The following is a 22,051-nucleotide window of genomic DNA, read 5'->3' on the forward strand; positions in this document are numbered from 1 at the left end:
CGCCCCCTAGGCTCGCATCCGGCGGCCTATTGGCGGGCGCGCCGCGGCTCTCTGCTCCTACTGGACAGAGGAGCCGTCCGTCAAGCCCGCCTGGAACTTGCTGTTGGCCGGCGGGGACTTCATTCAATAGAAAGCCGGGAAGAGGAAGAAGGGGCGTGGCCATGCGCTTCACAGGCCGCTACGGCGCGGAGGGGCTGGGCTGCTGGGGCCGTCCCACCGCCCCATTGGCGGAGGGAGGAGCCGCTCCCGCGAGAGGCCGCTGATTGGCAGGGGCTGACGTCCATCAGGGGTGCGCGAGGCTGGAGCCGCGAGGCGCTTGGCATGCGCCCTAATGGGGAGGGGGGCAGAAAATGGCGGGGGCAGGGGGCGGCCAAGGAGGTGGCGGTGCGCGCGCTGCAGGGCGCCCTGAGGGGACGCCCTGCTGTGGGGCTGGGCAGGGCCGTCGTCGGGAGAAGACGCACAGGAAAAGAGAAAACGTGAGGGAAACGGTGGGCTTGGTTCCTGTCGCAATGGAAATCTGGGCTTTCAAAGGCGACCGGGGTGTGTTGGCGAAGGGCGAGAGCGGGGTGGCGACAAGGGGAGGAGAGCAGCGAGCGTTTGCCCACCTGGCGTGCCGGGTCTGGGGCCCTCTGCCTGTGGGGCCAGTAGTTGATTTGGGGGGGGGAAGACACATGGGACACGTTTTTTTCCCCCCAGGTAGGAAATCTTGTATTTCCTGAAGGAAAGTTAGTTGTTTCATGTGACGCTTTACGTTTAGGGAAGCTGATAGCTTTTAGAAAGCAGGGAATCGTTAAAGAGGGATGAGGGGGAAAAAAAGTGACAAAAGGGTTTTATTTCTCCTGATGTTAGGGTGAGGGATACATTGCTCAGCGACAAGCGGAACTTCCTGAAAAGTAACAAGTAAAACCTGTAAGAATCTCTTGAAAAATAAAATATTATTCTTTCAAGTTAGTGGCTTCTATTTTCAGGTTTTGAAGTTGCTACCAAGCACATACTTATGCTAGAAATAGAGCTACACCCAACTTTTTCCTGAAGCTTATAGCTAATGGACACAAGGAACTAATGAAACTTTTGCAAGAGGTACATGGAGAAATCCTTGGCCCAGTGTAAGGCCTGGTAGTATACTTGCCTTTTTTTTCATTGTAGGAAGACAAAATTATGTGTCGTTAAAGGATTACAGTAACAAAAGCAATTCTTAAAATAAATGAGGTCTTGGAGTATTTTTTAAAAGCAAAAAAGCTATGTTTAATATAAGCTAGTAAAACACGATTGTGCAAGCTATAGGATTTTAGTAGATAATATAGATATGATTAACCTACTCTGTTGACCTGAACATTGTGATTCGACTTACATAACACACATAAAGTCTCTGCCTGTTGTGTCTGATAATGCTTTTCTTTGCATGGTGTTGTGAAGTGTATAAGAAACATACAGGAACATCAGGAAGAACAGCCAGGCGTATTTCTGGAGACATAGATTAGAACTAGAGTTAAATTTGCTAAAAATAAAACAGCTTATACCTTTTATGTTTTACTGCCATATCTATTAAATCAGTGCTTTGGTCGTATGAGTGGGTAGACTAGAATGTGTTTATTAGGGGAATGAGTAGTAGGTACTGATTTTTTTTTAATTATTTTTTCACAGCCTTGCTTGCAGCTTTGTCAATCAGTATCACAGGGAAACAGCAGATGGATTCAGCGTATGATCTGTGGTTTGAAAGAAATCAGATGTGGTAAGCTTTCCACAAACTGCCTACCATTAATATTACTGCCTAAATCATTTTGAAACATTTTTGTTTGACTAAATTTGCAAAAGACCTGTTTTCTGTATCCTCAGGCTGTAACACTTTGAAAGATGGCAACTGTCCATGAGCCCCTAAGGGGCTCTTTCTCAGAATTATGTTCTTTCTCATATTTCCAGAGAATAGTGAGAAAGTTTGTGTTGCCACTGAATTACATTAATTTCAGAGCTAGCCCTCAGCAAGGATTTTGGTTTTAGCTCAGATCTGAGATTTAATTTTCTTCTGTTTGTTCTCCCAAGGAGAATGCAAGAGTGGCACTGGAAGACTTGCAGAAGCTGAAAATGATGCAAAAATAATTCTTATCTTGAAGGAGCACGTGATATCAAAGAAGTGATCTGCTGGTTCTTTCCTCTCATTATTTTGTTTGTGTGATTGTGACAACAGGTGATACACAGGAGAAACTTTTTACCTTATTCAGCTGAGTCCTAGAGCAGATTAAAAAGCCATTAGTGAAGATAGCTCATATGTAACACCAGAACTGTTTTTATATTACTCTCCTACGCAGAGAACCTGACTGTGCTTGGAGGTACTCCAACTGTATTTCACCAGTAGACCAAACCATACTCTGCATATGCAGAGGTATGCTCAGCTGTTCTAAGGCTGGTTTCCCTATGCTGTCTCACACTCACAGTAATCTATTTGTTTTACCCAAGTCTGATATTGTGAGGAAAAGGCATCAGGTTGGTTAGTAGGGTTGGCAGGGTGCAGGGATGCTTATTGTCGTCTGTTCTATCTTTTGCTCCGCTGACTCTTACTCAAGGGAGGTCAAAAACTTCTGGTTATCAGGAAGCTCAGAGAAGTTTGCAGAAGCAAAGCTACCAAACAGCTTTCATTCAGGAGAATCCAGAACTGGTGTGGTCCTTACTACAAAACAGCATGGCTTGTGTAGGTGCTTCATGTGGTTGGGGAATTTAATTGTGCTCTCTGGTCAGTTCAATTAGCCACAGTTCATTTCTCTAGTGCTGCTCTGCCGTAGCAAAGAAGAACAGCAGTAAATTCTGAGCCTACAAGAAATTACCAACTAATACGAAAAGACTACTCAGCCCTTGACCTAATGGGACATAGCTCTGCCCAGCAAGCTTTTTGTTATGTTAAATTCAGCTTCTGTAAAGGATGGACATAAAACAGAACGTTTCCTCTTCCAAAACTTCAGGGAGATTAATGCTTACTGAAAGCCACTCTGCTTTTCATCAGGTGTTGCTTATGGCAGACAGTTACCATTAAAATGCTAAAACTAATCTTTTACTTCTACTGGAGTCCCCAGCAGTCCTTATGCAAAGCAGGGGAAACAAACTTGGGTGTATGGCTTTGTTAACACTGCTTGAATTGTTTCATTGTAATAACAAACAGGAGCTAATGTGCCTGGCCCAGCAAGAGGGTCTTAAAAATGCTATGTAAACAGCTCTTTGGCAATATTATTTACATGTTCAAAGGTGCTATATGTGCTTTTAAAAAGAGGCAAATAAAGACATTTGTATGCCACTTTAATGTAGTGGCCAGCAGAAATATGATACCATAGGTAGCCCTTAGATGGGAGCCTGCTAACAGTAGGCATGTTAGATGCAGGAAGAAACTTGTTCATTGAACAAAAAAGCTCTTGCTTTTTAACTTTACTACATCTCAAACTTCTTTGATCACCACTTAATTTCTGTTTATTTTAAATCTAGCCTTCAGTCTCTTGAGAATAGGGTTTGCCTTCCTGTGGCTGGTTTGCATAGTGATTAGCATAGCTGGGTCCTTGTTTCTATCCTGCAGCCTTTACAAGCTGCCAAAATCATATGAATGAAGTTAATGAAACAAATTGTACTCATGCACACTTGCTGTAGATTAAAGTGAGACTGTGTTTAGCAATTGGCAGAAAGGCCATAAGTACAAAAGAAACTATGAATTTAAGAGAGGAAGGAACTCATAAAATTGGAGTAAGTATCATGAATTTGAAAGCAGGAAAAATGCAAAGCTATATGAAGATGTGCTAACTGCATTTTGGCAGACTGGGGGTGGCAGGAGAAGCTGTAGTAAGCTTGAGCTGAGTGACTGAACGGATGTGATGTGGTTGTGTGGTGCCTGTAAGAAGCAGATATGGTTGTATCTGTATGTATTAGTATACAGCACTGGAAGAATTGTTTGAGTAAGCTGGGACGTGATAAGGATCACCTTTGGCAGACTTGACTGTTTAAAGGCTTGTGCTGCCAGATACTAATTAATGATACTGATGTGTTCTGTCCTGGCAGGAATGTATTGTTGGACTGAAGTAAATATGAATAGGAAATTTTGAAGCATGTGAACAGTCACAGCATGTACATGTATATGTTTCAGCTGTGTGGTACATATGGTTTTGTTATAAATGAAGTCTCATCTCAATCTGAATTTAATATTTATACTTATAAAAGGTATAAAAGGTGTTATAAATGAAGTCTCAACTCTGAATTTAGTAACATAAAAGAATATTTATAAAAGGCAAGTAAACAGCGCTGGGTGTGTGGGGAGTTTATGCTCTACCAACACGCACACACAAACATGAAACATTCTAAATATACAGAACATTGCTTTACATACTAAACCCGAGTACGCCTATACATATGCACAATCAGAAAAGGTAACAAACAATCCTTTAAGTTCCATGACTTAACAGTCTCCATTTTCCATTCCTTTTCTTGATTACAAATAAGTCTCCATTTTCCATTCCGTTTGAACAATATGTCTTGCTTTAAGTTGTCAAGCAACTCGGTCTTCAGGCCTTATGTATCCCGTTCTTCCCGGATTGAAGAAAAGCATATCCATCTCCTTTTCAAGGCCAATAGGCCTGGGTCAAAAGGCACGTTCAGGTCAGCAGGGGGCGTAACAGCAAAAGCCTTCGATGGCTGCAGCAGCAGAGGGGCCCATGGTGTAGCAGTCGGATCAGTAAAGGAGCCCGCAGCTCCCTCACTATCTGGCAAGCCACACGTTTCTGACTGTGGTCCCACATGGCTCTTTAAGGCCTCAGAGACTGCTCGCCAGGGGCCGAGCAATCCCACTGCAACCTTGCCATTTTTAGTTGCAGAGTCCCACACCTTAACATAAATTTGGTCCCGTGTTTCAGGATCATAAACTGTGTGATTGTTAATAAGGAGAATAAGCTGTAAGGTTACCAGGACAGTCTTTGTTCCTAAGGATGTATGATTCCCCATAATGCACAACTGCTGACCAGCGAGAGGCAGTTGTGTGCACGGGTCCGCTTCTCTCCAGCTCCATTGCACCTATTTCCAGTGACTTTCTGTGCAAGCTTCTCTGAGCAGTTTGCTGAGTTTGGCCGAACCTATCTTCCTGAGGCAATCAAAGTGCCTTTTCCCATCCTGGTCTCCATTCTGCTAGCTTGTTCCTCTTCACTCCTTTTTCATGCTTCTTTATTGATGATGTAACTTCATTGTGTTGCCTTTTTTTTTTTTTTTTATCTTGAGGGCAGGCTCCCCTCTTATACCTTTCTCCCCACAGCAGTTCTTTTCAAAACAACTTTTCATTGGTCAAACAACTTTGGAAATAACAGCAACAGCAAACACCCAGAAATTTCCATGCCTTAATGGCTGGAGAACAAGAAACCCAAAACTGCATGGGGTCTCCTGCATCACCCTTCTTTGTTCCTTCTAAACTCTTTTACATTCCTGATGGCCTCATCGTTAAAAGTCTGATGTTATCATCAACCACGGGCTTTCTGACCCCCATGGCCACACTCCTAAATCTCCCCCTTCTTTATTAATAACAACCATTTTCTCGACATGAATTACCACTCCATATATAACAGTTTTAAGATGTTGTGTAGTGGTAACGATGTCATTCTGTCTGCACCAAGTTCCATAGAATGCACTACCAGGAAGGGGACAACACAACAGATCACATCTATGCTGCAAGGTTGCAATGGAACAACGTACATAAACGGAGTATAATTAGGATTATAGTGAAGCCAAAATGGATTTTTGCAGCATATGCAGAAACACTGGGCATCCCGTAAGTTGATTTAGCCGCTGTTACAAGTGAAGCTGTGATAGCAGACTCAAGAATGGGCTGCACCCTGGTAATTGCTTGGTAGCCAGAATTTGTGTTGTTACTGGTATCCAAAATGGCTGGGTACGTGCATGTTCTCTGTGTCCATTCAGGATGGGATTGCTCTGTCTTAATGTAGGCATATAAAAGGCTTAAGTATGGGGGAATAAACATGTTGTTTTTGCAGAGTTACATTGTTTAGAGGAAAGGAATGTGGTACTGAGATATGTTTGCAGTGATAAGAAAACTTAGCAGGAGACCTTGTAAAATGCAGACAACCAGACTTCTTAGAACACTTAGGTGAAGATCATGGTGTCAAGTCAGATAAGTGAAGAAACATTACCACTTCAAACAGTAAAAAAGTCAAAAGAAATTTGAAATTTAACAGGCCAGCAACTGAAGGCCATGCATTGTTTGTGAAGCATCGGATAGGTTGTGAACCTGGATTACCCAGTCAATGGGGAAACAGGGGAGGGTCCCGGTCATTGAGAAATAAAGTATATAAACCGTGCTGTGTGACTGGTAGGTGTGCTCCTGCTTGTGGGGCACCTGCCATTGCAATCGCGAATAAATCACTACTTCACTGAGATCCTCGCCTGAGCCTAAGTTATTGGCTACGCAGTGTTTCTCACAATTTGGGGGCTCATCCGGGAGCCAGTCACCTACTGCGGAGCCCTACCAGTGCAGCAGCAGGAAGGCATGCCCCACTGATTTCAGCAGCCCTGTGCATCGACGGTGGTGGTTCTGCGGAGAGCTGATGGGGCCAGAGACTGATTAAAGAGGCAGAATCCGTGAAGTAGTGGGGAAAGGAAGAAGGTAGGCACTCCGGGTTTTAAGAATCGATCCGGTAACTCTGTGCATAGACCAAGATAAGAAATATTAAGTATTGCCTTGGGGGTCGGGCGAGGCTCTGCATGGTGTGTGACTGAGACGTACTTTTGTACAAAGCAAGTGTGGAGTCCTGATCCACAGTTCCATGGCTCTGTGAGACCGGGAAGGAGGGTTCCATAGCTCCGCGAGGGGCACAGCCAGAGATGGACGAAGCATGAGGTGAGGGAGAGAAAGGATGAGTCTTGGGAAATTTGGTGTACGGTAAACGCTTGCATGGGGAAGTGCTTGGCAGTACACCAGGGAATCTGGTAAGCTCATAGGCGTGTGGTACCCCTTGCACAGGGAAGTGTTTGGCAGTACACCCCCATTTTCCAGAATTGGAACGTTAGTGTGTGGTGCCCTTCAGGAGGGAAGTTTCTGTAGCAGCACGCTGACAAGGGCTAGGAAAAATGGGAAATAAGAGTTCCAGGGGAAAGAAAGATATCCTTGGGGGAGTGCCTACTGACAGTTCTTCCTGAAGAATGATAAGAAATCGGAAAAAATAATCTCAAAATTAGAGGAGATTGATAAAGAAAAAAAAAAAAAAAGGTTAAATATTGTGTATCAGTCTGGACAAAAGAAACAATTAAGGAAATAGCAGTATTTTGGCCAAAACATGGGTCTGATGAAAATTCAGGCTTTAAATTTATATGTAAACAATAAGATTACTTTTTTGGAGAAGGAGACAAGTTATGCTCCTTATAATCCTGATATTGTGCCGGTTCCAGCAGCAGTCTCTCCAGGAAGGGAGACAGGGACTGCAATTAACACTGTACCTAGAGAAGAGTGTACTCTAGGCTCTGGCAAGAATTAGAACAAGGTAGAAGAGATACTGAGAATTTTGCCTTCCCTGATACTAACAGTACTAACACTAACTGAGTATGCTCTTAGGTGAACTCCGCCCCTTCCTTACCAGCAGAGAGATTAGGAGTTTTAAGAAGGAGATCTTAGTTAAGTCTTTAATTGAGGACCCCATCAGGCTAGCTGAACTATTAGACCAGTTCCTAGGACCTAACGTATACTCTTGTGGGGAAATGATGTCTATACTAAGTATGTTGTTTACAGGGGAAGAAATGAGAATGATCAGGAGGAGAGCTGCTGTACAAGAAAGGAAAGGAGCTCATCCTCTGGGACCGGGGGTAATACCAGCAGAGCAGGGGTGCCCACTTGCCCATCCTGGCTTGAGTGGCGACAGTGGTGATAGGCACAGGGCTTGTGGGGGAGACTTGGGGTCGGGGTGGGGGAGTGCTCAGGGTGAGTCCCGAGGACTCGATATACCAAGGGTTCTTGAAAGTGTGTTTTGTGATTAAAGCCTGGCAAGATACACAGAAAAAGCTCCAGAAGGTGGGGGGATATAATGAACAGACACTGGGGGGACCTCCTGCAGGAAGCCCTGAAGGTGTATGTCAGGAGGGGAGATGAGAAGGAAAAGCAGAGAGCGAAACTAATGGTATTGACAGTGTACCAGGTAGCGAGGCAGAGGGTTGGAGAAAGAGGAAGAAAAGTTTCAGAGGGCGTCAGGGCCAGGATGGAAAAGAGAAGAAGAGAGATGAAGGAATGGCAGGCAAGGAAAGCTCAGGGACAGGCTTTGAAGTGTGGCCAAGCTGGCCACTTCAACTAGGAATATCCATAGTGGAAGGTGGAGGAGAGAAGGAAAATGGGATGAAATATGGTATACTGATATGTTGTTTCAGCATCCTGGAGGGAGAAAGGTATGGAATTAAGTTGGCCAATGACGGAGCCTTTGGTGAAAGTACAGGCTGGAGAAAGACAGAAGTGTTAAAAAGGGTTGCTGAAGGTGTTAAAGGTGTGACATGTAGCATCTGACAGAGCTGTCTGAAGTTGAATGAGCAGGGAAGTAGGATGTAGGCATTGTCTAAGTAACAGTCCAGAAGTTTTGGTATATTTGCTGTGGTGTTTGGTCAGTTTCCCAAGGGGGGACAGCCTGCTCCACCAGGGGCCTCTCCGCAGGCTGCAGGGGCGCTTTGGCTCCAGCACCTGGAGCACCTCCTCCCCCTCCTTCTGCGTGACTTCGGTGTCTGTGGAAGGTTCTTGCTCCTCACTCTCCCAGCTGCTGTTGAGCAGCAGGTTTTTGTTTGCTTGTTTTTGTTTTCTTGGATGTGCTGTCACAGAGGCACAGACTATGTTGCTCATGGCTTGGCTCTGGGCAGCGGTGGGCCCCTTTGGGGACAACTGAAATTGTCCCTTATCTGCCACGGGGAGGCTTCTGGATTTTTCTCGTGTGGGCTGCTGCTGCAGCCCCCCCCCGCCCCCCCCCCCCCCCCCCCGAACCTTGCCATCGAACCCAATACACTGGGGCAGCTAGGTCATTAGTGGCTTGTAAAGTATCAGGGATTAAATTAACTAATGAAACCCTTAAAAGTGATGGGGGTAGAAGGGGCTGGGATAACAGTGCCACTTCTGGAGGATTCCAAGCTGAGAGTAGGGGATAAAATGATCACTGGGCAATTATTGTATGTACCCAAGGCAAGGACTAACTTGTTGGGAAGGGATTTGATGATGAAATTGGGCATTCAAATAGTAAATTGTTAGACTGGAATAACAATGTTATTAACGGAGTGCTCTCAGGTCCTGAGAGCAAAGATATATTCACTTCTGACTGGAAAGACCCTGAAATGGGGGCAGAAGCAGCAATACAGATGGACAGTTTTACCTCAGGTTTATAGGGCCACCAATTTATTTGGGCAAGTTCTAGAACAGATTTTGGAGCAATTGCAACCTCCCAAGGAGGTATTACTATTACAAATATGTAGATGATTTTTTTATTGTCAGGACAGGAGAAAAGAGTTGTGAAGGAAGCGACTAACAAGCTATTCAACTTTACGGGAAAGCAGGGCTTGGGAGTATTGAAAAATAAATTACAATATGTAGAAAGAGAAGTCAGGTATTTAAGGCATTTAATATCTGAAGGAAAATGAAGAATAAATCCAGAGAGGATTCAGGGAACTGTTGAAAATTAAGAAAGAACTAAAAAGTTTTAAAAGAAAGATATTTTTTTTTAAGGAATCAGGAGCCATGAAGTCTGAAGGAAAATGGATACTCCCTGATGGGAGAGAAATGCTGAATAAAGCACCAATGAGGGAAATATTAATTGTTTTACATCAAGAGAGTCATTGGGAGGTGCAAGCAGCGTGTGATGTGCCAAGTACATGCATGTCTGTGTAGGAATATACACTTCAGTGAAGCAAATATGCAGAGGATGTACCACATATCAAAAGGTAAATAAAAAGGTCATCCATAACCCACCTAAAGGGGGATGGAAGCCAGGGATTCGACTTTTTCAAAGTATACAGGTAGACTCTACTGAGTTACCTAAAGTAGGGAGACTTAAGTACTTGTTTGTCCTAATTGACCATCTGACTGGATGGGTGTCAGCTTTCCCCTCAGTATCTGCCACTGTGATCACAGTGGCTAAGGTATCACTGGAGCAAATAGTCCCTAGATATGGGATAGTTGAAAACATTGATTCAGATCAAGGAAGTCATTTTACTTCACAAGTACAGCAAGGGTTCATGCAGGCCTTTGAGACTGAGTGGGATTTTCACAACCCCTGGCACCCCTCCTCTTCTGGGAAGGTGGAGCGAATGAACCAGAAGTTAAAGAAGTAATTAACTAGATTAGTGTTAGAAACCAAACTTCCTTGGGTAAAATGCTTACCTGTAGCACTTCTACAGGTTCAAACAGCACCAAGGAAGGATATAGGAATTTCACCATATGAGATGCTGTTTGGATTACACTATCTGGGCAGAAGGGATGAGATACCACAATTCAAAACAAGATACCACAATTAAAAACTGTATTCTGGAGTTGTCTTCTTCTTTCTCATCTCTCAGGACCCGTGGGCTGTTGGCTCAAACCCCACCTTTGGAATTCCCCATTCATCACCATCAACCAGGAAATTGGGTCCTGATTCGGACCTGGAAAGGATCAACTCCAGCCTGAATGGGAAGGACACTAACCACTACTAACCAAGTACTACTAACCACTGAAACAGCCATAGGAACTGAGGAAAAAGGTTGGACTCACTGTACTCGAGTGAAGACATCCGTTGACCCTAGTACCTGGGAAGCTGTTCCTACAGAAGACTCGTTAGAAGTTGAAATCGAAGAGTAAAATCTCGTTGTGGACTCTGGGCGGGATAAAAGCTTACAATTATAAACTAACCTTTTATTTTCACAACTAATGAGTGTGATTTGTGATTGAGAGAAAGGACAGACCTACAGCGAATTGAAGTGCTCCCAAGGGGGGGTTGTTATAGTAGTAGTTTACATCTTATTCTTTGTATTGATCATTATTTGGAAACGAAAGGTTTAAAAATAATGACAGGGAAAAATCAATTTTATTTTTTTAGTGATTGTAGGCCTCAGAAGGCCTTAGTCAATTGGCAACTTGGAAAAGACATGACCAGATGATAGTAAGACAGGATACCCTGTAAAAATATGGGTGGATGTGACAGAGGGTTATGTACTACAATCTGTCATATTTGATGCTTGTGAGGTGTTAGCTTGTGGAGATTTAATTGTCCAACGACAATTGAGTAGAGAGAACAAATAACTGGGAGAGACCCAACAGCCAGATTGAGAATGGCTGTATGGAAATGGTCCTCTATTGCCATCAGAGAAAGGGAGAAACTCAAGGAGAAAACAAGAGAAAACAGGAGGCCCTCTTTGAAATGCAGCAGTTCAAACATTTGAGATTGAAACAGGGTATGGGGATGTGAATGCCTGGATAGAATAGGTCCAGTATACCGTCCAGAGTCTCAGCCATGGCAATTGCTATGCTTGTGCCTCGGGATGACCGATTGCCTAGATAGTGCCCTTCCCATTGGGGTGGACCAAGGATTCCCAGGAGATGCGATGTATGATTGCATTGTACCAAGAGAAGTCTGCCTGGGGAAATGAGGCCTGTAAGTCTCTCTCTTTGCTGTTCCCTTCCTTGCATGATAGCAATATCAGGGTTCCCCCTGCATTCTCTACAGCTCATACAGCGTGCCTCTAATGGCAGGGTGTGAGTGGTACCCGGCATCTGGGAGAATTTGCCTTGTGCACGAGGATTTTGAACGCTACCAAGGACTTGATGGGAAACTGCTCAAGACTTGAGACCCCCAGGGCAGATCTCTGGTGGTACTGTGGAGGGAAGATCTTACAGTCCACCCTACCATCTAATTGGGGAGGTACTTGTGCGCTTGTTCAATTAGCTATACCCTTCACCCTGGCATTTGAAAGAGAAACATCACAAATACCCAGAAGAAGTAAAAGAAGCTTAGGTGTATCATTTGATGATAAGAGTATACATAGATTCTATTGGGGTGCCTAGAGGAGTTCCCGATGAACAGAAAGCCAGGAATCAAACTGCTGCAGGGTTCCAGTCACTGTTCTGGTGGGTAACAATCAATAAGAATGTGGATTGGATTAATTATATTTATTATAATCAGCAGAGATTCATAAATTATACAGTGGATGTGATAAGAGGAATTGCTGAACAACTGGATGCCACCAGCAAAATGGCTTGGGAAAACAGAATAGCATTAGATATGATGCTTGCGGAGAAAGGAGGTGTGTGTGTGTGATACTGAGCAACCACTGTTGCACTTTTATACCCAACAATACTGCCCTGGATGGCACAGTAACTAGAGCATTGCAAGGGCTTACCACCCTTGCCAGTGAATTGGCAGGAAAATAAGGAACAGGCACTTCTATCACTGGATGGTTGGAATCTTGGTTTGATAAATGGAAAGGGATGGTAGTGTCCATATTTACATCCTTCATCATAGTAGCAGGAGTTTTGACAGCTGTTGGTTGTTGCGTTATCCCCTGTGTAAAAGGACTAGTACAGTGGTTAATTGAAAGTGCACTATTGAAACAAGTGACCATGGAGCCACCACCTTACTCAGATAAGATGGTGATATCAGAGGAGATGGAAAATGAAGAGGAATATATCTACCAAATTACACCTTAGAGAAAAGTTTTGCGAAAATCAACAATTTAAAAAGAATAGAAGGGAGGAATTGTGGGAATAAACATGTTGTTTTTGCAGAGTTACATTGTTTAGAGGAAAGGAATGTGGTACTGAGATATGTTTGCAGTGATAAGAAAACTTAGCAGGAGACCTTGTAAAATGCAGACAACCAGACTTCTTAGAACAATTAGGTGAAGATCATGGTGTCAAGTCAGATAAGTGAAGAAACATTACCACTTCAAACAGTAAAAAAGTCAAAAGAAATTTGAAATTTAACAGGCCAGCAACTGAAGGCCATGCATTGTTTGTGAAGCATCGGATAGGTTGTGAACCTGGATTACCCAGTCAATGGGGAAACAGGGGAGGGTCCCGGTCATTGAGAAATAAAGTATATAAACCGTGCTGTGTGACTGGTAGGTGTGCTCCTGCTTGTGGGGCACCTGCCATTGCAATCGCGAATAAATCACTACTTCACTGAGATCCTCGCCAGAGCCTAAGTTATTGGCTACGCAGTGTTTCTCACAAGTGGATATATGGGTTTATGTGTTTTATGGATTATTTATAAGGAGTGTTCATAGTGTCTTGGTAGGACAGCAGATTTTTTTTTCTAGTATCTAGACACATAAGATTTTTAAGTTAGAGACTTACACTTTGAAGTAGTAACAAACTTGCTGAGATTCTGTGGCTCCACATGACAAGGGATTTTGCGTTATGTACAACCAATAGCTCCAGTCTTTGCTGGCCCTTCAGCAGCAACACTGAGACATAGCACAGTATGGGAAACATAAGGTTTCTCCCTTGGTCAGTTTGGATCATAGTGGCAATAGATTCCTGTGGCTGCCATAGCAGCAACAATTTCCTGTAACCCTGAGCAAGGTTTGAGGGTCTCAAAAACTATCTGCAAGTCAGAGTTTAGGGACTACAGTTTCATACTGTGCTATTAAATCCATTGCAACATTATTCGGTGCTTCCAAGTGTCATGGTCTGCTATTGTGATATATTCAAGGCTTTCCTAGTTAAAAGAAAAAGTGTAACCAAGGAAAGCCCATGTATCTAAGCAAGGCAGAGAAGTATAAGCAAGTAACAAAATAAAAGTTGGGTCTTGATCATATGCTGCAGTCTTGGTGCTTCTATAACAAGTTGGGAAAGTAGCGCTCTTAGGAGTTATTTTCTGTACGTTTAAACTGTTTTCAATTTCAAACATCATTATTGATTGTGGAGGGGATAAAAAAAAGTCCCTCATTCCATTTATGTTTGGTAACTGATTTTAGTGGCTATAAGAATGTTGAGTTTATTTTACTAGGTTTATGAATGGTTTTAAAGAATTCATAAAATCTCACTGTATGTGTGCATGTGTACCCCAGAAGTCTACCCTGGAACTTGAAAAGTTAATTACATTGCTAAATTTCTTTGGGTTGCTTAAAAAAAAATTGCAAATGTAAGTGAGCCCTTGGGGCAAAGCACTGGCATTAGCTCACTGCTGACATGTCTCGCACTTCTCTTACAATTTTAAAGAAGTGTGGGTCTGAAACTACTTCCTGCCTTGTCCTGTAATCTGATTTCTGCCATCCTCTGGAATTTTTGCCTCTGTAGGTACTTGTGATATCTACTCCATATCTCCACATATTCCATTCAAATAAAATAAAACAATTCTGAAGATGTAAAGTCGCTAATACTGATGTTTCATATTTCAGGATCAAAAGCCTTATGTCTAATTTCTAAGGGTACATATGTTATAACTGTCTTTAACAAAAAAAAAAATCTTTCAGTAGTGTAAGCTAAAGAAAAAAACCTACACTTAACATGCACTAAAAGCAGGGTATGTACTGTCACAAACCCTGATCACTATTATTCAATGATTAACTTATTGATTATAACTTATTCGTAACAGATCAAGTGCCAGTTCTCTTCTCACACATGTACACTAGTCCTTCCTTTTCCACAGGTGTTTATTATCAGTATTAAAAGTTGTGGTGTGGAATGAATGAATTCATTTATGATTCAATTTTCTAGAGACCTGCTAGAGTGATCAATTTCACTGAGACTTGGAGAGTCAGGAAAGCAAAATTAGTCTAAGATGTAATCAAAGAATTGAAGAGTAGAGTTCACAGAGTTTCACAAATCATCTCAGGACTTGAGCCTTTGCAGTGTTGTGGACATGAGATGTATCAGTGTACCCAGAAGAAGCTGTTGGGCTAGGATGCTACTCTGCCAGCACATGAACTGCCTTGTGCCTGAGGTGGGTATGAAATGCTCCAGTTCCTTCTTGCTGGAGGTGCAAACCTCGTGGTGCCCTGGCAGCCCGTCTGACTTGTTCATCGAGCTGGTCAGGCAGGAAAGTACTTCTCTTCTGCTGCTCTGATATACAGGGTATCTTTGGTCTGGAATATGCTAATTGGTAAACGTGGACCTAGATGACTAAGAAAGTTCATTTTTCAAGAGCAGCTTAGCCAAAACGGGAGGTATTTATATGACCTAGTTTTAGGTGCGTAAATTAAACAGCCATTTTAGGAGCTCTGTGTGGAGAAAGAAAACACTCTCAGGAGAGTGATTCAAAAAGGTGCTCTAAACTAGCTTTGAAATCTCCTCAGATGAACATCTGTCCTTCTGACTATCTAGGTACACTCATTTCTCAATTTAAACATTAAAATTGTGATTATCGTGAGCACTGCTGTATTTGGAATAGGTACGGAAGGGTATGCTAACATTAACGAGTGTCTGGTAGGGCAATTAGTGACCAATGGAGTGAGGCATCTAGCTGCATTTTGTCTCAGTTTGAGCACTAAGGCCAAGCATTCATGAAAGCATAAAGGCTTTCAGCTCTTATTGATTTTGTAACTAAATCAGTACTTAATACAATTTCCAATTCTTTATTCAGAAATAAACTTTTTTTTTTTAATCTAAGTTTTTTAAACAGACGTAAGTATTACAGAATTGTTCTTCCTCGACAGTTGTTTTTTTTTATTATTATTTTTTAAGTTTCACCAGTGATTTTAGGAGAGTTTAGTTTTCCTGTTCTAAAACAAAGCCGTGTGTTTTGTTTCTCCATGTTTTGCAAATTGTAACTGGGATATTCTCTTTGGGTGACTCTGTTATTGCCAAGAGCAGCATGCTTGGGGACTGTTACTGAATTTAAGATTTAGAGAAATCAAGAACTTGTTTCTTTTAGATGTTTAATTCTTTTTTTCTTGCTTAAAGTCTTCCTTGTGTAATGAACACAATAGAATAAATCATTACTCAAGTTTTAGATGATCTTTTAGCAAGAATTTCAGTGTTTTAGCATAAATAAAAGGTGGTACTGAAAAAAAAATCTAATACAAAGGGAAACATTTTGCTTCAAGTATTCTAAACAGTGCTCTTCCCTTCTGTGGGAATGCAAACCTTTATATATTCTGCCTTGGATATGGTCTTCTGTTCTAAGTTTGTGGCTCAACATAATTATTTTAAATTTTACTAATGTGAATACTTGTATATTCTCCTTTTTACCATGTCTAGCTGCTGCTTTTGTACCCCGATCACATGTCCATTCACATTTATAGATTTTTACAAGTGAGAACTTATATCTCAGTTCCAAGATGATAAATTTATGGGAAAATCAAAGGAATGTTTTCAAACTCTGAAATATTTCTAATCAAACTTCCTAGATTTGATGGGGAATGAAAGAGCTACTATGTCTTGCCAAGAACATTGTGTAGACACTTAGTTGTGAAATTCTCCTGTAGTTCTTCAGAGTCCTTTAACTGTAGTTATAGCTAACTCTATAACTCTAAAACAGTTGAAGCTTTAAGAGTCCATAGGTTTGCTGGAAGCTTATTTTAGCAGAATGCTTGTTTAGGTTTGGCTCCTGTGTTTATTTAAGGATTTACCATGGCAATCTTTTCAGGATCTTCCCTTTGGTTTTTAGATTCTAGCTCCTTTCCTCTTTGATGCCTGATGGTACCATCTCCCTTGACATTCTACCAGAAATTAGTTGATAGATAACTATTCTGTATTCTGTGGAGTTTTACCCCTTCAATTTTTAAATTGAAGAGAAAACTTTAAGTGGAAACCAATCATTACTTATTTATGTTTGTTTGTTTTTCCTTCAGTGAGGTTTGGCACAGTGTGTGTCCTTTACACACTGACATGGTAAACAGGTCTGGGCCTTACCTAGATTTGAGCAGCAGATCCCTACAGAACACTCAAATGATTTACTAAATGACTCAGTCTTTCCCTGAATCAGTGCTACATCAGCATCCTACCACTGAGTAATGGATCATGCAGCAGAAGAGTTTGCTCATGAAAAGTATTACGGAACAATCCTTTTTATGGATGCTCTGTTCTGATGGAATAAGGCTTTCCAAAGTGAGGCCTTGCCATGCAGCTTTTTTTTTTATAGTGAAATTTTACCTGAAACAATTGTTTGCAAGGTACCCTTGCAACTGTGGTGGAATCTCTACAGACTGCATTAGCATCAGTAGAGATGCCCTTGATGCTACGGTCATACAGTGTGGAGGGCTCTGTAGTTGTGGTTCTAGTTGCTAACTGAGTTTTCTTTTACTTTGCATAGCAGCAAGCAACAATTCCAGGGGTTGTTTTGAGGGCAGGATATTGCTAATGTTAATCAGCTTTAGCTTGAGGCTTTATCCTCTGAGTGGCTCTCTTTGAACTGGAATACCTACTCTAGAATTAAACTCACTGTTTTCTCTGTGTATTTTGAAAGTAGTTATCCAAGAATAATTGAAGCTCGATACACCAAGAAAGCTGATCCAGACTGGGTATCAGAGAGTAGCTTTTTTTCCTGCGCAGTTTCCCTGGCAAAAACAAGCCCTTCGAGTGAGGTGCTGTCTTTAAGAGGAAATGCAAAACAGGCAACTAGAGTTTCTCCCATTTGTTTTTCCAAGAGTTAGGATATTAGTCTTGATGACTTTGATATTTTCTTTTGTGTATGTGTTTTTGTTTGTTTGTTTGTTTTTTCTCTTTAGTTGAACTGAATGCAGTAGCCTTAAGTTACAGTTGGAACTTTCTAAGCCCTGCTCTGGAACAGGGTTAGGTTCTAGCCCATCTGGGAGACAGGTTTAGAAGCTTCTCTGTGGCTTTATTTCCCTGTCATCATGTCCTCTTTCATCATAGGTACTGCATCAAGCTATGATTATGATGCATTTGAATCATCCAGAGATTTATTTATATAAGTAGCAGTGTTCTGCCAGATTTGATGCTGCATCAAAAGCAATATAGAACAGATTCTTAAATCTGTTTCCTCCTTCCTTGGCTCTGGAGTTCCAGTCAAGAATGTCTAATTTAATACATTCTGTGCATTATGTGTGGCTATTAAGGTATTTTCTACCATGACAGGAGCTACTTGTAACTAAGGCTATGTAAGTATTTACATTCTAAACTCTAGTTCTTTGAGACACCTATGGAAGAGAAAATTCCAAGTTTTGTTTGAAAAGTGTAAAGTGATTAAATGGAAATGAAAGGCTAATTTATCAAAAGCCAAGCACTCTGGCTCCAAGTCTCAACCATTCCAGTCAGCAAAACAAAATTGCATCGTGATTAAATGATCACAAATTATATTTCATTCAATGCAATAGATCTTGTGATATTCTATATGCAAGTGAGTTTCAGAATGTTTTCTCAGAAATAGACCAATCTATTTGACTAAAGGTTTGAAAAATGAATTATACAATACTAAAAAATACAACCAGTTATTTAAAGGCTATCTAAACAAATACTTACCAGGAGACAAAAGATGTGTCCAATCTCACTTTTGGCATTGCCTAACTCTTCTGTTCTTACCCATGCAAATTCTGTCTTTTGTTCTTTGACTTGTTCCTTTTTTCTAATTAGGGTGTAAATACAATTATTTTCTCTATGTATACATCATCTTACTCCATTATTTTTTTTTTTTTTTTCCTTCAATCTCCCTTAATTATTTAAGAATGCATTTTGTGAGAAAGCTCCTTGGAATGTTTGATGCAAATAATCAAAGCAATAAGTATTTATTGAAGTTTTTCTGGCCACATATTTCACATGAGTTAAAGAATCTTAGAATTATGAAAGATGAAGGAATATTTATATATCCCTTATCCATATGTTACCCATATAAAGATAACAGCGAGAGAAAATATTATACAAATATTTGCTGTAAATCTGCAAGTATACCAAATCTTTCGAATTCCTTTGAGCCCATTAGCAGTTTTGTAACATCTCATGGGCTTCATTGTGTCTATCAGTTCACATCCAACTAGATTTTCTTATAGGTTGAGCACAGCAACTTTCATTCTTTGTACCAGAAAAAGGGAGCTGAAAGAATTTGCATAGTGTTTCTGAAAAAACATGTTCACTATTTACTGATAGCCACCTCTTTTTTGGCAAAATAAATGTTATTGTATGTCAGGGTAACTGAAAAAGCAATAATCAAATAATGGTTGGTATTTGGCAGAAACATTAGACTCTCAATTACAAGTACTTAATCGTATTACCTAACAGAGGATTCTGCACATTATTGTATTCCTCTTATTTTAAAATACCTGACATGAAATCTGTTGTTTAGGATTCTTTCTGTATTTTGGCTTAATATTAGTTATTTGCAGAGTGTTGATTAGATGTTAAATAATTCTTTTAATTCTTGTTGAAGAATTCCTTGCTGCTGCAGGTAAAATAAATACATATATATATATGAGATGTACTGTCCTGAAATCTGAAATAGAGTGCACCTATATTCAAGTTTGTGTTTAGTGACATGATAAAGAGGCAAAGATAGGGACAGAAACTTTCATATCTGAATAGGGTGGCCACAACTACTACTTACAAACTGGATTATGTTTGTTTTGTTTTGTTTCTACATAAACAGGCAATCAGTCAACTACTTTGTTTTTGTATACATGCTGGGAGGCAGGTTACTCATGGAAGTGGAAAGAATGTTTTCAGAAGGATATTGCCATCCCTCTATTTTTCTTAGAAAATGTTAACACTTAGTGTTACATCCAGTTTTGTCTGATGACTGGACTAAGGGGCCAAAAAGCTTGATAAGCCATTTTAAAGGTAGATTGAGTATTTGACTTACACATTTTGGTGTTTATGTCTTTCTTTTACTAAGCCCATATACTGCCTAACTCAACTGGGACTTGTAAACGAACTTGTAAATGATACGGATGTGTAACTAAGGGATGCAGATTTAACACATGGCCCCGTGTAACCCAAGTTGCTGTAACGGCCTGTATGAATCCACTCCAACTACCTTGTAGACCTCACTAGTTTTAAACATTATTTCTCTTCTAGAAGAGAAAGCTCTTCTACAGGTCCTCACCAGGGGTATATTTTACTACTCTGTAAACTAATGTTATTCATTTCACAACAAAAAAGGAATGAAATCCACTGTCTATGTCTCAGCCAACTACTTGCAATCTATTAAACTGCTGCAAGTTGTTTTTGTTTGATCATAACCACTTTAAAATGTTTTTGTTTGGAGTGGACCAAATTGCTCTAAGTGAAAGTACTCTTCAGGTGTTTCTCTGCTATTCCTATGCCTTCTTTCCCCAAAGTTCTTATGAACACCTGCATTGCTATCTGTATAGTATTATGTTGTTAGAGTAAAATATATGAATATTTACCTTTAAATTCTATGTAATGTGCCTGTTGAGTGAAACAGGGTATGCCTTCCTTTAAAGATACGGTGTTTTTTTCATATGGAAAAGCAAATGAATAAATTCTCAATTTCCCCTTCATAAATATTAATGTGTTTGGTAAAGCACAGGTTAATAAACATTTTTATGTCACTTGTTAAATCATTGACATCAAAATAGAGAAGTATATTCAAAGATATGATGTACCAGCACCTCCTTCCCTCAAGGTAGGAATTAAACCCATTTATTAGAATGTCATTATAGGTTTTTAGGGCCTTTGAAAGCAGATGTTAAGCCAGTTGGTGGAGGTCCTTAATGTCCAAAGCAAGTGGTCATTTTGAAAACTTAAAGGCATTTCTTCCAGTCACATGGCAGATCATTGGCAGTGGTGAAAACTCCGCCATGTTCCTCTAACTGCTCAGCAGGCCTAGGTAAGAGTAACTGGCTTAAATTGAGGATTTTGGTTCACATCTGCTCAGCATCAAAGCTACAGCTCCTTTGTGAGAATCAGCTGGAATTCTTTTATTTCTGTAGTTTGACCTCGTCCTTGTTAATAGCTCTTATTTCATCCAGCCTTTTGTTCTGTCTTGTTTCTGTAGTCATATATTTCTTAGTCACCTATTAATAATATACATTGGACAAGATTGTCTTTTTCTAAATGATGAACACTTGAGACACCTTCAATTTGATGAAGGTGCGTCAAGTATATCTAGTTCTTTTGTGTAATTCTCAAGCTGTTTATTCACACTTCCTTTTAAATTCTTTTTAATTTTTAATGCTGTTAGTAATTATCTTTCCTCTTAAGTATTGCATTTAGCTGGTGTTTAAAATGCTTGTTACTATCACTGGTTTTTAAGTTGTTTTGCAGAACTGACTTACATAGCCTATGTTCTTTGAAAGAGAAAAAACAAAGGAAGAGAAGGATGATAGTCTTAAATGAATACTTGTTATAGTCTGTCACAGAGACCTGCCTGCTGGCCTACAGTGAAGAGCTAAGACCAAAGCAAAATGATATAATTGCAGGATTAGTGGGCAGCTGCAGTAACATCAGTGTGGAAATATGTCTTACAATGCATCTAGAAACAGAGCTTTCTAAATTAGATGAGACATTTGACTGTAAACTGTACACCACTCAGTGACGTTGTATGAGTGGTTTTAAAACATTCTGAAGGAGAAATAGACCTGGCTGGAATAATGGGTAAATTATACCTTTGGATAATAGAACTCAATTCGTAGAATTCAACATAGAACAGTTTATCAGCCACCAAAATCATGAACATTATGTCGTTACATAAATTGAATTTAGATTGCAATCCGTTTCCTTTCAGATAACTGTCTGCATCTGAAAGATGCCTCTTCTTTATGACACGAGGCCAGTCAGGAGCTAACTTGACAGCATGTGTATGTGGACATGTTCAGATGGTGTCAGGTTAGTTTAACCTATGAAACTGTGTGAATTAAGGGCCTTGCAGGCAGAACAGGTCTCTTCCTGCAAAGGCAATTGTATACTTACATATCTAAAACGCTGTGGATTAACAATGGTTTTATGTCTCACCTTTGCCCAGCTCAGGAAAGTAGAACAAACATGCAGCTGCACCCACCTCAACATGTCAACAGCCCCACAGGTTAAAAAAAAAAATCTTCTGGCAGGGGTGGAACATACTAGTGCTGTAAGGAAACTCATTTTGTGGGCATACAGATGATCTGCTGTGCAGAACTTAGAATATTTTGTCAGATGTTATATGCACAAAAGATAACGTCATAGATATGTCTGTGC

The 22,051-nt window shown here is 40.7% G+C and overlaps 1 protein-coding gene across 8 annotated transcripts in view; it reads left to right on the forward strand.

Moving 5' to 3' along the window:
* The first annotated feature begins 8 nt into the window (after nucleotides 1-8).
* FABP6 (fatty acid binding protein 6) overlaps nucleotides 9-22,051 on the forward strand; it is a 45,540-nt gene continuing 23,497 nt past the window's right edge. The window contains exons 1-4 of one of the 8 annotated variants that reach the window (XR_004253909.1): nucleotides 358-476; nucleotides 850-909; nucleotides 1,645-1,732; nucleotides 2,041-4,162. Coding sequence is in view for 7 of the 8 variants with exons in the window: in XM_032197143.1 (XP_032053034.1) it covers nucleotides 1,063-1,080; nucleotides 1,645-1,732 (106 nt within the window). In the remaining variant the exon portion in view is untranslated. The other 7 variants (XM_032197145.1, XM_032197144.1, XM_032197143.1 and 4 more) reach the window with 7 other exon arrangements.

Source organism: Aythya fuligula, chromosome 14, assembly GCF_009819795.1.
Source record: "Aythya fuligula isolate bAytFul2 chromosome 14, bAytFul2.pri, whole genome shotgun sequence".
NCBI classification, from domain to species: Eukaryota; Metazoa; Chordata; class Aves; order Anseriformes; family Anatidae; genus Aythya; species Aythya fuligula.